The sequence below is a fragment of the Rutidosis leptorrhynchoides genome, chromosome 9 (genome assembly GCF_046630445.1).
Source record: "Rutidosis leptorrhynchoides isolate AG116_Rl617_1_P2 chromosome 9, CSIRO_AGI_Rlap_v1, whole genome shotgun sequence".
Taxonomy (NCBI): Eukaryota; Viridiplantae; Streptophyta; class Magnoliopsida; order Asterales; family Asteraceae; genus Rutidosis; species Rutidosis leptorrhynchoides.
Genome location: NC_092341.1, coordinates 130,142,327 through 130,158,154, shown reverse-complemented (window position 1 = coordinate 130,158,154; position 15,828 = coordinate 130,142,327). Strand labels below are relative to the sequence as shown.

Below are 15,828 nucleotides of genomic sequence, written 5' to 3'. Positions count from 1 at the left end.
AATATGCAATATTGAATATACATGTTTAGATAGAGAATCGATCTTTACCTTGAAGAAAGGCGTGATGACGTATTAATTTGGTTGCATATTTTATTGGTTGCAATGACACCACGAAAATCCCCTCAACCACTGCAAAAAAGACCATTAAAGCTCGAAAGTTATTGCGACTCTACCACCGCATAGTATGAATTATTTTATCACTTTTAATTACATATAAAAAAACAAGCCTTTAAAATGAAGATTATTATTAATTTATTTCCTCTTATATAATACGGAGTATAAATTAACATCATATGTAACAACATAAATATAAAAACACCATATGAATATAAAAATGACTTAAAAAGATTAACTCCCACTAAATATTTCTTATGTCAATTCTAATTTTTTGCATTCATCTGTCATCTTTAATCAGATAACATAACGATAACTAAAGTGCTGATAATAAAAGTCAGTTTAATACTAACCATCAAATGAATTCATCCAATAACTATTTGGTTTAAGACCATGCAGATAATAGCCATGTTGGTTCATGTAAGCAAGGCCTTGAAACAAACTGAAGCACGTACCTCTAAATTGTGACACGCTGTCATCACCCCTGTAAAAAATTGGCAAAACTCAAGTAAGCAGATTGAAATACTTGAAGTTGAAATGACTCATTCACTATCAGGATAATCATTACATGAAAGGATGATTAAATAACTATGTATCGATCACAAAAGCTTCGTATATACAGGGCCTGCTTATATTAAGTAATCAAGATTCATTATCGGTTATCCAAAACAATTTGTAAAGAAAAACAGTTACACAACGTATGAATAATGCTGTTATCGGTAAATTGATATAATAGGTACCTCGTTATCGTTAAAGATCATTTCGATTAAATATGTTTGATTATGTTTTGTGATATGCGTTTTCTTCCACGCTAAAAATACACGACCTTCCAGGAATCTCCATCTACATTACATGTTGCAAGGTTTTAATTTGAATAATAGTCAGTAGCATTTTTTGTAATTATAATGCAATATAAACTTTGTTGTTTCATATCATGAATTTATTAAATAATAAACAACATTGATACAAAAGGCCATTTTCAATCATACGAACATGATTAAAAAATGTATTCTTTTTTAATAAAAATACAGTAGAATTATCAAACCTGGTTGCAGAATGCAAGACCCAAAACAAAACGATCGATCAAACATGGAAACTCATATTATGTGATTTACTTGGCTAAATATGTGATTTTAAATGTTGATAAGGATATAAATGAATAATTGTGAGATGTGAAAATTACTTTAATATGCAATATTTAAAGAGCTAATAACATGTAAGGTAATAGATATATAGATAGATGGATGGATGGATGCTTTCATTCATATTTAAGGAATAGATTATGTTTTCCCAAAAGTAAAACAACGAAAGACAATGACAATTGTCTTACGCCATTATCCGATACACAATCAAATCAATCAACATTTATTTATTTATCTATCAAAATATAAAACTATCAACTTTACAAACGCACGATACATAACACGCAATGTGTGTATACACATAACAAATGTTATAATAATTTTTAATAAAAAAAAAACACCATTAATACAAACACCATATTTGTCGGTGTGAAAGCTGATCTGTCAAAAACAATTCCACTCCTATTTCTTCTTCTCACTTCCTCACTCTCATTTCACTCCTCATTTTCTCAACCCGACCGGAAATCATGGAAACTAACTCGGTTGTCAAATGGGTTTTGTTTTTCATGATTTTAGTTCAATTGGGTATGCAGAACATTCAATGTAGTGTCACATATGATAGTAAAGCCATTGTTATCAATGGCCAAAGAAGAATTTTAATTTCTGGTTCTATACATTATCCTAGAAGTACTCCAGAGGTTAATTTTTTAATTTTTTTTAAAATAAATTTCATTAATTTAAAGTTTGAATTTTTACTGAAAATTCGGGGTTTAAATTTGTGGGTTTTTGCAGATGTGGGAAGATCTTATAATGAAAGCCAAAGAAGGAGGACTTGATGTGATTGAAACTTATGTGTTTTGGAATGTTCATGAGCCTTCTCCTGGCAATGTATGATTCTTTTTCCTTCATTTTTGAATTTTAGGGTTTTTTTTAGGATTTTTTAATGTTAATTTTACTACATTTTTGTTCAAGTTTGAACATTTTCGGTATGGGGTTGGTTTCTGGACTATTGTTCTATTACAATTTTTTGTGTACATAATTATACACTTTATGTTCTTTTTTTTTAGCTAGCAAGTCTTGGGTGACATTTTTAGTGTAATTTTTTTTAGTAGATCTATAAGTTTTGTGTTTAAGTAATATTTGTATATTACTAAGTTCATTTTTTATGATACACAGCATAATTTTGATGCTACATTTTTTGTAAACTAATATTATATGTGAAATTCAGTACAATTTTGAAGGAAGATATGATTTGGTGAGATTCTTAAAGACAGTGCAAAAAGCAGGGCTTTATGCTCACCTCAGAATTGGGCCATATGTTTGTGCTGAATGGAATTTTGGGTAATTTTTATAAATTTATTTTGTCACATTTTATTATCTCAGATCTGTAATTCTTTTAGTGTTTAATCAGTAATTAATATTATGTGAACTTACTAAAGGAATAATCTTGTTAATTCTTGCAGTGGATTCCCAGTTTGGTTGAAGTATGTTCCTGGGATTAGCTTTAGAACTGATAATGAGCCATTTAAGGTTACAAAAATGTTCCTTTTTATTGTTCAAGATTAATTAATTAATTATATATTATATTTTTCTGTAATGAAAGTATTTAATATTTTATTGTATAATGACAGTTCTATTCATCTATGTGATATTAAAAGTAAATTTTTATTTGTTTTTGCAGAGAGCTATGAAGGGGTTCACTGAGAAAATTGTGAACATGATGAAGAGTGAAAAATTGTTTGAATCTGAAGGAGGCCCAATTATCCTCTCTCAGGTAATGCTGTTCACCTGACTTGTAACATGTGCATTCAAAGTTGTACATTGTTGTAAAGGACAAAATCTGGTAATGGGGTTAATTACAAAGAATGTGATTAATAAATGTTGTGTTGTTACAGATAGAGAATGAGTATGGGTCTATTGGAAAAACACTTGGAGGTGCTGGATATAATTACATGACTTGGGCTGCAAATCTGGCCGTTGGATTAGGTACAGGTGTCCCATGGGTGATGTGTAAACAAGATGATGCTCCAGATCCTATTGTAAGCACTTGTTCAGTTGTTTGTGTCATTTATTTTCATGTCACATGGAAAGTTTTCAATTTTTACATTTTTTGATATCATCAAAATTGACTTTTACTTGGTGACTCAATGTGGTTGGTCGCTAGGGAGGTTTCCTCTGTGAACAAAAAAAAAAATATTAGACTATTTTCATTTGTTGTAATGTGATGGTATTTTAGACGTTCGACTAACCGTTAATACTTGTGATTTTCATGGGAAGAGGCGGATACCAATTTGTAAATTCAGAATTAGATCTCAGTTATTTTGTACATAAAATTATGAGAAATGAATGAATGTAGGATAATGATTGACCAATTACTAAACGAAACGAGCATCTTTTTCTGTTTGACAGTTGCTCAATGAGAAATAATACCGAATTTTTGAAATGTTGGTATATTTAAGTCGGGTGTCCTTGTAGCATCTTGGAAGGATTTGGCCTTTTGACCTTGTAAAGTGGCCCGCACTTGGTATGGTTCGACTTGGGTTAGACTTATTGCACATAGGGCCGAGTCGTGTCTGGGTCGGTCAAGGTCAAAATCGGTAAGGTCAAAGTCAAAGTTAAGTAAAAAAATGTATAAAATGTTTTTTTTTTTTTAAATTAGATTTTCTTTCATATATATCTATGTTTGAAATATATATGTTTTATGTTTGATATATTTCTTACTAAAAGTCAACGTTGGTCAACGCCCAACTCGTCCCTCCAAGGTCCGACTGACTCGTCATGACTTTTATAACTTTGTCTGATCCCATGATGGTACTTTTTGGTGTCTGTACTTATGTGAGCATTTTATAAATGTCTTTGTTTGGTCATTGGTGGCAGATAAATACATGCAACGGTTTCTATTGCGACGCTTTCTCCCCAAACAAGCCTTACAAACCTACGATTTGGACTGAGGCTTGGAGTGGATGGTTCACTGAATATGGTGGTCCGGTTCACGAGAGACCGGTTCAAGATTTGGCATTTGGTGTAGCGCGGTTCATACAAAAGGGTGGATCATTCTTTAATTACTATATGGTTAGCATCTCTTGTTATTTCCAAAATTCAACCAAACACTTTTTACATAACTTTTTTTTTTAATGTAACGTCTTTTTTATACATATAATACAGTACCACGGAGGAACAAATTTTGGTCGTTCTGCCGGCGGCCCATTTATTACTACCAGTTATGACTATGATGCTCCACTCGATGAATACGGTGAGTTACGAACTTGATGTATATTTCGTTAGTTTTGTACCTACAATCTTTATTTTGTAAATATTGAAAAGCAGTATAAATTTTGATAACCGATGTTATGAATGTGTAACATATCTTTGTAAGAATCTGATACATTTCTTTTTAACTTTTGTGTAAGTTAGTTGTTTTGTGAAATCGATTTGTATCATATTCTGAACTACATATATAATTGTTCGAACGATTTCAATATTGTAGGTTTGATCAGACAACCGAAATATGGGCATTTGAAGGAGCTTCATAAAGCTATTAAGCAATGTGAGCCCGCTTTAGTTTCTGCAGATCCTACTGTGACTTCTTTGGGAAACTTTCAACAGGTTCTTATTTCTCTATCTCAATATCTCAAAATTTATATCAAAACAATTAAAAAATAAAAAAAAATAGCATTACTATATAATTTTCTTTTTTCCAGGCGCACGTATTCAACTCAAAATCGGGACATTGTGCCGCGTTTCTTGCTAATTACAACACGAACAACGCTGCAAAAGTGATGTTCAACAACATGCATTATAATTTACCTCCTTGGTCGATCAGCATCCTTCCGGACTGCACTAATGTTGTCTTTAACACTGCTAAGGTATGTATTCGGTTAAAATTGGTCAAACTCGGTCAAACTCTACCAAACTCGGTCAAAAGTTGATCAAACTTGGGATTACTCAGAAAACTGGTCAAAATTGGCTATAACTGGGGGTTACAAAATCGGTCAAAGTCAAACTTGGTCAACATCTTTGTACTTCCGATTTTGCGAGTACTTCTTCAAAGGTCCCGATTGAGTACTCCCCTAGTAGCGATTTTTGCAACGTTGAGCATGATTTAATGATTTATTCAGTTTTTTTATCTGCTCTGTTTGTTTTCATGTATTTGATATTATAAACTAAAAATCTGACACAGGTTGGAGTTCAATCAACACAGACAGAAATGTTGCCAACAAACACCGAGTTGTTTACGTGGGAGACGTACAATGAAGATTTGACCACCACTGACGACAGTTCGACTTTCACGGTATCGGGTCTTCTGGAGCAAGTTAATGTCACTAGAGACAATAGTGATTATCTTTGGTATACAACCAAGTAAGTTTTTTCATTATTTTTTTATTTTTTTGATTTTTTTTATTTTTTTGATTTTTTTTATTATTATTTTTTTTTTTGACGATAGTGGAATGTGACAAAAGATGTGTTTCTCAATTTGTAGTGTCGAAGTTGGTTCTTCGGAATCGTTTTTAAGAGGCGGGGATCATCCAAAACTTTTGGTGCAGTCAACGGGTCATGCTCTTCACGTGTTTATTAACGGAGAACTTTCGGGTACAATAGCGTGATGTCATTACTTCGATAAACATGTGATTAAAATGATTCATGTAAGAAGATTTATTTTGTTTATAGGTTCGGCTTTTGGAACACGAGAAAATAGAAGAATTACTTATAAAGAGAGAGTCAATTTACGTCCCGGAACCAATAAAATATCTTTACTCAGCGTCGCTATGGGATTACCAGTTAGTTCATATTCCATTTCACATCTACTTCTGGCTTATAATCGGCTCTAACATGATTTTTATTTTATTTATTTTTTTATTTTTTTATTTGTAGAATATCGGGGGACATTATGAAACATGGGAAACAGGTGTCACGGGTCCGGTGGCTTTGTATGGTCTTGACCAAGGGAAACAAGATCTATCATGGGCTAAATGGACTTACCAGGTACCATTTTCTTCCATTTCTTTATCAAGTATCCTTTACGTTTATGTGTGTGTGTGTGTTTCTTCACCTATTGGCCCTATAGTTATTGTGTGTTTTTTTTTGGTTATAAAAGGTTGGTTTGAAGGGTGAGGCCATGGATGTTATCTCTTCGAACCATATGTCCTCGGTCGCATGGTTGCAGGGTTCACTTATCGCTCAGAAACAACAGTCGCTTACTTGGCACAAGGTACTTACAGTGACATAAATAGTCACAAACTATTAATCATAGGCCCTGCTTCACTGGGGAAAAGCAAGCGAGAATTATTAAAATAAAATATATAATACAAAATTACCAATATACCCCTACGTGTAAAACTGTGAACGTTACTGTTCACATGGGTATTACGGTAGTTTAGCAGAAGCTTATGTTCCAAAATGTTGCTAACCACTTTAACTTTGTGTTCAGGCTTCGTTTAACGCACCTAACGGAGACGAGCCGTTGGCTTTAGACATGAGCAGTATGGGCAAGGGCCAAGTTTGGATCAACGGTCAAAGCATCGGAAGATACTGGACCGCTTATGCAACCGGTGATTGCAACGGGTGCCATTATAGTGGGACCTACCGACCTCCCAAGTGTCAACTCGGTTGCGGCCAACCAACTCAACGATGGTAAACAATTGACCCAAACACACATAACACCCACATACACACACACACGCACAAATTAAGCGACTAACTTTGGGATCTTGCAGGTATCATGTACCTCGATCATGGTTAAAACCAACAGACAATTCAGTGGTTCTATTCGAAGAACTCGGGGGCGACCCGACCCGTATATCACTAGTGAAACGATCAACGACGACTGTATGTGCTGATATGTTTGAGTATCACCCGAATATTAAGGACTGGCATATTGAAAGCTACGGTAAAACAGAAGAGCTACATAGACCCAAAGTCCATTTACATTGCAGTCCGGGCTCAACCATTTCGGCAATTAAATTTGCGAGCTTCGGTACCCCGTTGGGAACATGTGGCACGTTTCAACAAGGAACTTGCCATGCCCCCGCTTCTTATGATGTCATTCAAAAGGTACATACGTAGATGCTTTAATTACTTGTACCATGTGTATTAATAGTTCCATCATACCATGCACGTGTTTGGGACCATGGTTGCAAAAATTGCTACTCGAGTAATGTAGGGACTTTTGTGGGAGTAATTGGCTACTTAGCGAGTAACCGGATTGGACTCTATGCATTTAAATATAATAAATTTTAAAACTGTATGTGTAAATATACAAGATTTCCATAAATAAACATAAACGTTAACATAATTGTCTAGAAACTTGAACATTATCTTCATTTGTTCAACAACTCTACAATTTTAATTTTAATCAAATTCATATTAAAATGTTAGTTGATATTAGCTTTCAGCGATTTTTGACCAACTAAATATGATTTTGACCCATTTACCGATGTTGACCAATTAATTACTCCGATTTTGAAATATCGGATCGGTTCCATTGGCATTAATCGGGGATTTTTACAACACTGTTTGGGACTACTTAGATGCATTAAATAGTTGTACCATGTGCATTAATACTAGTTATACCCATGATGATTTTGGATTGTTTTACGCAGAAATGCGTTGGGAAAGAGACGTGTGCAGTCACCATAGCAAATAGCAACTTTGGTGTTGACCCGTGCCCGAACAAACTCAAGAGGCTAACAGTTGAAGCTGTTTGTACACCAAATTGAGTGTAACAAACACTAAATGAATTTACTAATCAACAAAGTTGTGATTTAGTGTAGTTAATTTTACGGGGTATTTATTTAAATTAGAAGGCATGTTTAGAGTGTAAATTAGTGAAGATCACAGGGGTTTCTAAAAATTGCAAGCTTCGTGATGGATCAAAACAAGGTTGCTACTGGTTGTCCGGCGTTTTTGACCCGAAAGTAGAACCAGTGGGGTTACCCGTAACGAATATTTGGTGTGATTTGTTTTGAGTTGATTGTATGATTTGTTGAAATGGGGAAATTGTTGCCTCATCAAGTGGTTCAGATTTAGGTATGGATCCTATAATACTGAACATTTATGTTAAATTGTGTGCAGTTTTTAATGATAATTTAATTTAATTAATGTCAACTAGTTCTCTTTCTTTTATCATATACTTGCATTATGGTGATCTCATATTAACTACAGATTTCGGGTTTTTTGGGGATTATGTTTTAGTGTTTCTTGCTGAAATTGGTACTGATCTAGTTCACTCCCCTGTTTTTCCTCGTGTTAGACTGGTTCTGATGACGACCCTTGTGTTAACAAAGATTGTCGTTCCAAATGTGGAATTTTAAGATTTTTTTTTTTTTTTTTAAATGCGAAGATTGTCAACCACGTCGATAATTGTAAAGGTTGTGCATGTTTTAAGCCAACCAAATCTGGGAAAAAGAAGCAAAAATTAAAAACTAACTTTTGCTCGGGAGACATTCGCCAGATTTGGTAGTCCCTTATCCCTCAGTAGATTTGAATGCCCCGGGACCTTCGAGGGGCTCTTCATGTGCTATGGTTCCAATGAAGTTGATTAATATCATTGATACTGCTAACTTCTTGATGGATTGGGATAGTTTTATCGACGGTCTTAGACAATACGAAAAACTTCAAAAAGTATTGTCTTGAGTGTCCGGTTTTCAAAAGGTTTAAAGATTGTTGTTGTGATTGATGGTTTGTGTTGGTTTTTGGTTTTGTCCTCCTGAAGTTGTTTTGATCATGTCACGTTTTCTTGTCCTGTATGTTTGGTTCTTTGATCGCTTCTTCGATAAATGCTTATGGGTTGTGTTGGTTGGATGGTTTTCGGATGGATTTTGATCTTCAATGTTTAGGTGTTATTTGGTTAAGCATTATAGTTATTTAGAATGTTTGAGTTCATCTGGTTTCATTGTTCTGTTTTTAGGTGTTTTGGTCTACATTGGTCTACATCGTTCTCTATGGGCTTTTCATCGTTTTGATGACTTGTTCCAATTTATATCTATTCAATTTAATGTTTTTTATGCAAAATAATAATAATAATAATAATAATAATAATAATAATAATAATAATAATAATAATAATAATAATAATAATAATAATAACAATTTTTTATTTTTTTTTTAAAGGCGAAGAATTATATTATATATCATAAAAAGAAAAGGACTTCATCAAAATAATGAAGAGCCTAAACGAGAAATTACAATGACGAAGACTTGCTCGGTCATAATACATTGGAAGAAGAAACAATAAAAAGGGATTTTGATCCCAAACATAAGATTGTAAGCCATGACAATACTTGAGATTAGTAACCCAAAGGAAGACTTTAAGTTTGATGTTCCGCACAATGACCGACCGACAAGTGAATTTGCCGTTGAAAATGATGTCGTTTCGAGCAATCCAAATAGCCCAAAGGGTTGCGGGTCCAATCATTTTCCAAAACTTGGAAGCTTTAATCCCCATACCGTAATACCAATCGAAGGAAAACTCTTCAACCGAACTTGGAATGACCCACCTAACATTCCACCACCGAAACAACTCGCCCCATATTTTAGAAGTCCAATTGCAATGAAGTAAGAGATGTTCAATTGATTCTTCTTCACGCATGCACCAAACACAACCTAGAAATATTGGAAGGTAAAATATGTCTTTGAGCTAAAATGACGCGTACCGGGATGCTCTTCTTGATAGCCAACCAATGAAAAAGCATGACTTTGGAAGGCACGTTGTTGCTCCAAAAAACCTTGGGCCAAATTGGGGCGATGATAGACCCGGTTTGTATAACTAACCGTATTGCATCCGCGACGGAGAATGAATCACACGAATTGTCGTTCCATAAAATGAGATCAGGAGCATTATCAGTGAGGACAAGAGAAGAAATAAAAGCCATTAACTCTTGCCATTTAATTGTTTCATAAGGATCCAGGGGGCGGCAGAAACAAACAGACCAACCTAGTCGGGCCTGAACCGGATCAATGGGCCAGCGAGACTGTTTGACAGTAAGTAGTCGATTGGAGCAAATAAGAAAAAGTGAAGGAAAGTCGTCCTTCAAAATATGACCGTTGGCCCAAGTGTCGAACCAAAATAAAATACTCTCCCCGTTTTCCATTTCCAACTGCTAGCACCCACGATGCTTTTGGAGATGTCATCTCTTTGTAAATTAATCAAATCTCTCCAAATAGGGGAGATTTGTGACGAGCGTAGAGAAGAAACGTCATTCATAATTTTTCTCCGGAACGAAGGGCCAAAGGAAGAAATAACGATAGACTTCCAAAGAGAGCTTGTTAGAATTTAATTTCGTCCACCACTTTGCTAGCAAGGCAACATTTTTTAACCGTAACGGAGTAATACTTAAGCCACCCATTTGCTTAGGCATACATACCGACTTTTGGTGTATTTATTAAATAAAAGTAACAGTTTAAATTTATTAACCTTGTCAGAACCATTACTTTCAAACGAAATCATTATTGAGACCATCAAAGTCATCAGTACCGTGTCACATTTATTATAAGTTATTTTTTTTGGGAGAAAAAATAGTTTTAAACAACAATAATCAATTATAAGCAAAAACATCCATTAGAGATACTCCAATTATTAATTCTTATAATCCAAAAAGATTGTAATTAACCAATTTTTTCATAACAACAACATGGTGAACCAAAAGATAAGAATCAATCCACATACATTTAAAAAGAAAAAAAAAAAATCCATTACAACATGTAAAAAACCAGACCTATAAACAGAATAATCGTATCGTGTAAAACGAATCAACTTCCAAAAGCATATTCAGCATACAGTCGCACACTTGTATCTACGATAAAGGAATGTAATCAATTTGACACAATCTGATTATCAGTCACTAGAGCTGTATGATATTTTTGAAATAGTACGTACCGCAAAGATACCATCCGAAGAGAAAAAGCACGACAAACGCCAAAAAAGTTAGAAAATTTGCACCTCCAAATGTGACACCGATGAAGAATGCAACCATAAATGATAGATAAGACCGAACCATCGATGGTGTATCAACCCACTCCCCTTTGAACAGAACCAAAGCTGCAACGTTCACCACGTTCCACCCACTAGCAAATGTCTCTAACCGGTTAAGATGGTTAGCCACAAATGAGTGACAATTGCATGTTAAGATGCTATAAGTTTGTTGTTGGTATTCTTGTGTCGTCTTTTTTATAGATTCATCCCAGTTGTACTGACTTTTTCCTGCTTCGACTAGCCTGTATGCTTCTTCGGTTATGATTGTGGTTGAAGAATGCTTTGTGTTGGACCCCTGTGTACATAAGATTATCGAACAAGTTAAGAAACATAAGTCAAAGAATCCAAGGTTGGAGTACTCGGCAACTCGGGAGTACTCAGATGTTGACTAAGTTTGACTTTGACCGACTTTGACTGAGTTTCGAACTAACCCCGAGTTTAGACCGATTTTTCCCAGTGATCCCGAGTTTTGGCCGGGTTTGGCCAAGTTTGACTGAGTTTGACCGAGCTAGACATTAATTAGCATAAGACTAATGGCAATTTGGACATATTTAATTGTAATCGGATCAGTCTGGTTTAACTTTTATCCAAAAACTGTAAAAAAAAAAAAAACACTAAAGCAGGAACATGTAGAATGAAAATCACCGAAAGGTCTATTTCTAATGCATACAATCAGATAAATCATTTTATTAAGAGAATTAGGTTTTATATATTATTATATAATTATTTGTTTTATACTTCCAGGTATTTTAAATCTTTTAACATTATTCATGTAAAAAAAAAAATCTGTGTAACAAGCAGCATGAAACACATGACAAATTTAAAAATTAAGAGGAAGAGGGAAGAAAATGACTAAAAATGTTTCATAATATACACTTTTTAACAAGTTCCGAAAATTGTTTGTGAGTCAATCCAACATTCCAACCCTACTCAGCCCACTTTAATTAGTTCTACAATGACCCGTTTCAAACCCGACCCGTTTTGACCACTGAACATGTTTTCACAAGTCATACCTTCTCTTTGGTGATCTGGATATAACGAGAGACAGGCCCGAATGTAAAGTTATCAACAGAAACGAAGTTGGGTCCCGCAAAATCCACAATAACTCCATCCTCACGGCCTATACCAACGTGACCAACAAACGGAAGGAGCCATGAAATAACAGGAAGAGGTGTCCATACGATACAATACGGAAAACGAGCTTTTGTTGGGTCAATCTGCATGCAATTTGGAACACTATGTTCAATCATCAACGCCTTAGGTTCTTCGTCTAAGTCCATCGCCAGACCTGCGCTAATTATACAAAATGTATGCTATAAACTTGGCCAAAAAAAGAAATTTCAGCTAGATGGATCAATACATATCACATGTGTTTATCTACATTTTACAAATGAGACTGATAAATCTTGGTAACAATACAACTTAGTACCTTTCAAAAATGGGGTGAAAACCTCATCTTCGGAACTATTAGGCCTATTTTTTGGACAATTTATGTTCGGTATCCCTACCTTTAATCATTTGTTGGCACATTTTGAGTAACGTATCAATCTTTCAATCTCAATATCCCTCAATTTTATAAAAGTAACAAAAAAGAAGCATTTTATAATTTACAAAAGGGTTTTGCTAAGAGAGGTGATTCGTACACCATTATTTTTAGACGTACACCACCACCAACTGTGTTTTATTGTGTTGTACAGTACAATACTTTAAAGCACAATTGGTGGTGTATGGCTAATGTGTGTTCCTAATCGCACACATTAAGCTGTATTTAATAAACTCTATTTTCTATATATATATATATTACTCCGTATTATCATTTGCATTGAATACTCATTAATTCAATCTAACATTTAACATTTTATGCACGCAATAATTATAGAAATTAGGAGTTTATTAAAATATTAAATGCACTATAACATATATCTTATATGAAAGCTGTGAAATACTTGCAAACGAGTACTAAGGGACAAAAATCTAAGTTTTAAACAAAATTTTGTCAAACAGCAAAAAACTCAGATTCACAATGTATCAAGGCATTATGTTATTAATTAAAGCAATTAGGGTTAGTAATCATATATTAATTATAATATACGGATTTTCATCACCAATAATAAAAGGATCAAATCAACCAATCTGCAGATAACAAGTAAACCACAAAATGATACACATTGCAACTATTATTTAATTCATAACATACTGAACCTAAATCACTCCCCCTTAAAATTCATTCCCCCAAATCTGATTTTGTGATTTTAATCGAACAAGATTTGGTGATTAGGAGACATTATTAATGTGAAGATCTGAAACAGGAAGTACCTTCGTTGCAGATCTAGAGACCTTGGAATGGAAACGTTACAAATTTATCAAGATCCGGTTGATTTCATTCCTCCTTCCCTTTTTCTTTCTGTTACAAGTCAGTTTCAAAGCTGGTGCCAGTTCCTATGATTTTCTATTATTTGTACTCCAGAATAAGATAAATATAATATATAATATAATACTCCCGTAAGTGCAAGTAAACACGATGTCTTTCAATTATCACACATTTTTTTCGACCACTATTTAATTTTAATTAATAAATAATAAATAATAAAATCATTTTATTATTATTATTATTATTATTATTATTATTATTATTATTATTATTATTATTATTATTATTATTATTATTATTATTATTATTATTATTATCCTTATCCCACGTACTAAAACACAACCAGAATTTCGTCGTTTCAGTTGTTCCGGATTGTCGTTTTGAGTTTCCGTTCACACTGCAATCGGTCACTCAATTTTCGCTCAATTTACACAACGACCCCTCAAGTTTACATTTTTTCAGGGTTTGACAGTGTAAATATATAATTTATTAAAATAAAAGAAACTAATTCCACCCGAATTTTTAGCGGGCCCTATCTTCTCGCTCGGTGCGATTTAAATTTTTCCGAGACCACCGTTCAACTCGAAATAATTTTACGAACACAACGCGACTAACTATACGCGAAACGGACATCCTTAAAAAAACACTAAATATTTCGGACTATATTTCACACATACATACACGTACAACAAACAACTCAATCTATTAGATATATTAGGTACCAAACAACGTATATCCAAATTCGACCGCGCGTTGAATACAACCGCAGCAACGCGCGATCGAATTGTTTTCTAGTTTTACCCTATAATACTAAAAGAGCCCAAGTTTTGGTCGTTTAACTACTCAAATACGACACCCCACCCCCAAAAATACAATCCCCACCTCAACTTACATCACTTCTCAATTTCTTCATGGATTAAACCCGTTAATTTATTAAACTATTTTACAAACATAGACTAACACCCCCAAAATCTTTGTCAGTCCTTATCTTCCATCTTGACGCGGGTTAAATTCTTCCACCATCACCGTACAACAAGAATTAATTTTACGAACACAACGCAACTTGGTATACGTGAAACGGACGTATTTTAAATAACGACAAGTATTTCGAGCTATTTTTCATGCATAACACACTCGCATCAAGTTGTTTTTTATTCTGTAAATACATAACGTCACGTTAAATATGAATACACAACCCGAAAGATCCCGCCGCATCGTGCGGGCCGATCTTTTTTTCTAGTTAATACAAATCTAAAAACAAAATGTACTCCGTACAATTAAATAAAGCCAAAACATTAGTAATGGTTTAAGTGGCGATTCCAGATTATAATTCAATGGGATTCAAATTTTTTTCTAGTATTCACTATATTTAAATGATATTTTAATAGTTATTTTTCAAAAACTTATAAATTTAACAAACATATTGGATCCGGGTAGTTAAATTTAGTGGTGTTGTACAAAAGTAAAAGGAAAAAAAAACTTTAAATTTGAAAAATATATGGAGTACTGCAGTTAAATTTAACGGTGTTATTATTAGGTTCGCTACTGAATGGTTTATGCTTGATTTTGACGAAATGGTTGGCTAGCCTTAATTGGTGACACATTGGCATAGTGTTACCAATGATGCCAATTTTAACCAGTGAGATTGGCAGACAATTAACGAACTCATTAAGAGTCTTGTAAAAAATTTGAGATTTTGTTGGATATAATAAGAAACAAAAAAAATCAATATTAATCGTTATGGACACTAATACTGAAATGTCCTGTTCATATTGATTATAAACGTTCCATATTAATTAATTTCGTTGCGAGGTTTTGACCTCTATATGAGACGTTTTTCAAAGACTGCATTCATTTTTAAAACAACCATAACCTTTATTTTATCAATAAAGGTTTTAAAAACATTACGTAGATTATCAAATAATGATAATCTAAAATATACTGTTTACACACGACCATTATATAATGGTTTACAATAGAAATATATTACATCGACATATGTTTCTTGAATGCAGTTTTTACACAATATCATACAAACATGGACTCCAAATCTTGTCCTTATTTTAGTATGCAACAGCGGAAGCTCTTAGTATTCACCTGAGAATAAACATGCTTTAAACGTCAACAAAAATGTTGGTGAGTTATAGGTTTAACCTATACATATCAAATCGTAACAATAGACCACAAGATTTCATATTTCAATACACATCCCCCACATAGAGATAAAAATCATTCATATGGTGAACACCTGGTAACCGACATTAACAAGATGCATATATAAGAATATCCCC

The 15,828-nt window shown here is 33.7% G+C and overlaps 2 protein-coding genes across 4 annotated transcripts; one reads left to right on the top strand and one right to left on the bottom strand.

Moving 5' to 3' along the window:
• Positions 1 to 1,723: 1,723 nt before the first annotated feature.
• On the top strand, positions 1,724 to 8,300 carry LOC139866691 (beta-galactosidase 3-like). Its single transcript, XM_071854985.1, has 18 exons — positions 1,724 to 1,894; positions 1,989 to 2,084; positions 2,425 to 2,537; positions 2,660 to 2,726; positions 2,878 to 2,970; positions 3,092 to 3,235; positions 4,074 to 4,268; positions 4,362 to 4,449; positions 4,684 to 4,802; positions 4,898 to 5,062; positions 5,377 to 5,555; positions 5,677 to 5,786; positions 5,865 to 5,974; positions 6,069 to 6,179; positions 6,292 to 6,405; positions 6,625 to 6,827; positions 6,911 to 7,247; positions 7,796 to 8,300. Exons 1-18 carry the CDS (start codon positions 1,724 to 1,726, stop codon positions 7,910 to 7,912), a joined length of 2,532 nt encoding a protein of 843 aa, XP_071711086.1. The 3' UTR covers positions 7,913 to 8,300.
• A 2,514-nt stretch (positions 8,301 to 10,814) lies between these two features.
• On the bottom strand, positions 10,815 to 13,673 carry LOC139867308 (protein RTE1-HOMOLOG-like). 3 transcript variants are annotated; one of them, XM_071855661.1, is made up of 4 exons: positions 13,483 to 13,673; positions 12,180 to 12,459; positions 11,071 to 11,461; positions 10,815 to 10,987 (listed from the first exon to the last, which is right to left on the bottom strand). In XM_071855661.1, the coding sequence occupies exons 2-4, from the start codon at positions 12,444 to 12,446 to the stop codon at positions 10,944 to 10,946; spliced, it is 702 nt and encodes a 233-aa protein (XP_071711762.1). In that variant the 5' UTR covers positions 12,447 to 12,459; positions 13,483 to 13,673; the 3' UTR covers positions 10,815 to 10,943. The 3 variants fall into 3 exon arrangements, with proteins under 3 accessions (XP_071711762.1, XP_071711761.1, XP_071711763.1); XM_071855660.1 differs by having other exon boundaries at positions 12,180 to 12,454; positions 13,483 to 13,671; XM_071855662.1 differs by having other exon boundaries at positions 10,858 to 11,461; positions 12,180 to 12,454; positions 13,483 to 13,669.
• Positions 13,674 to 15,828: the final 2,155 nt, after the last annotated feature.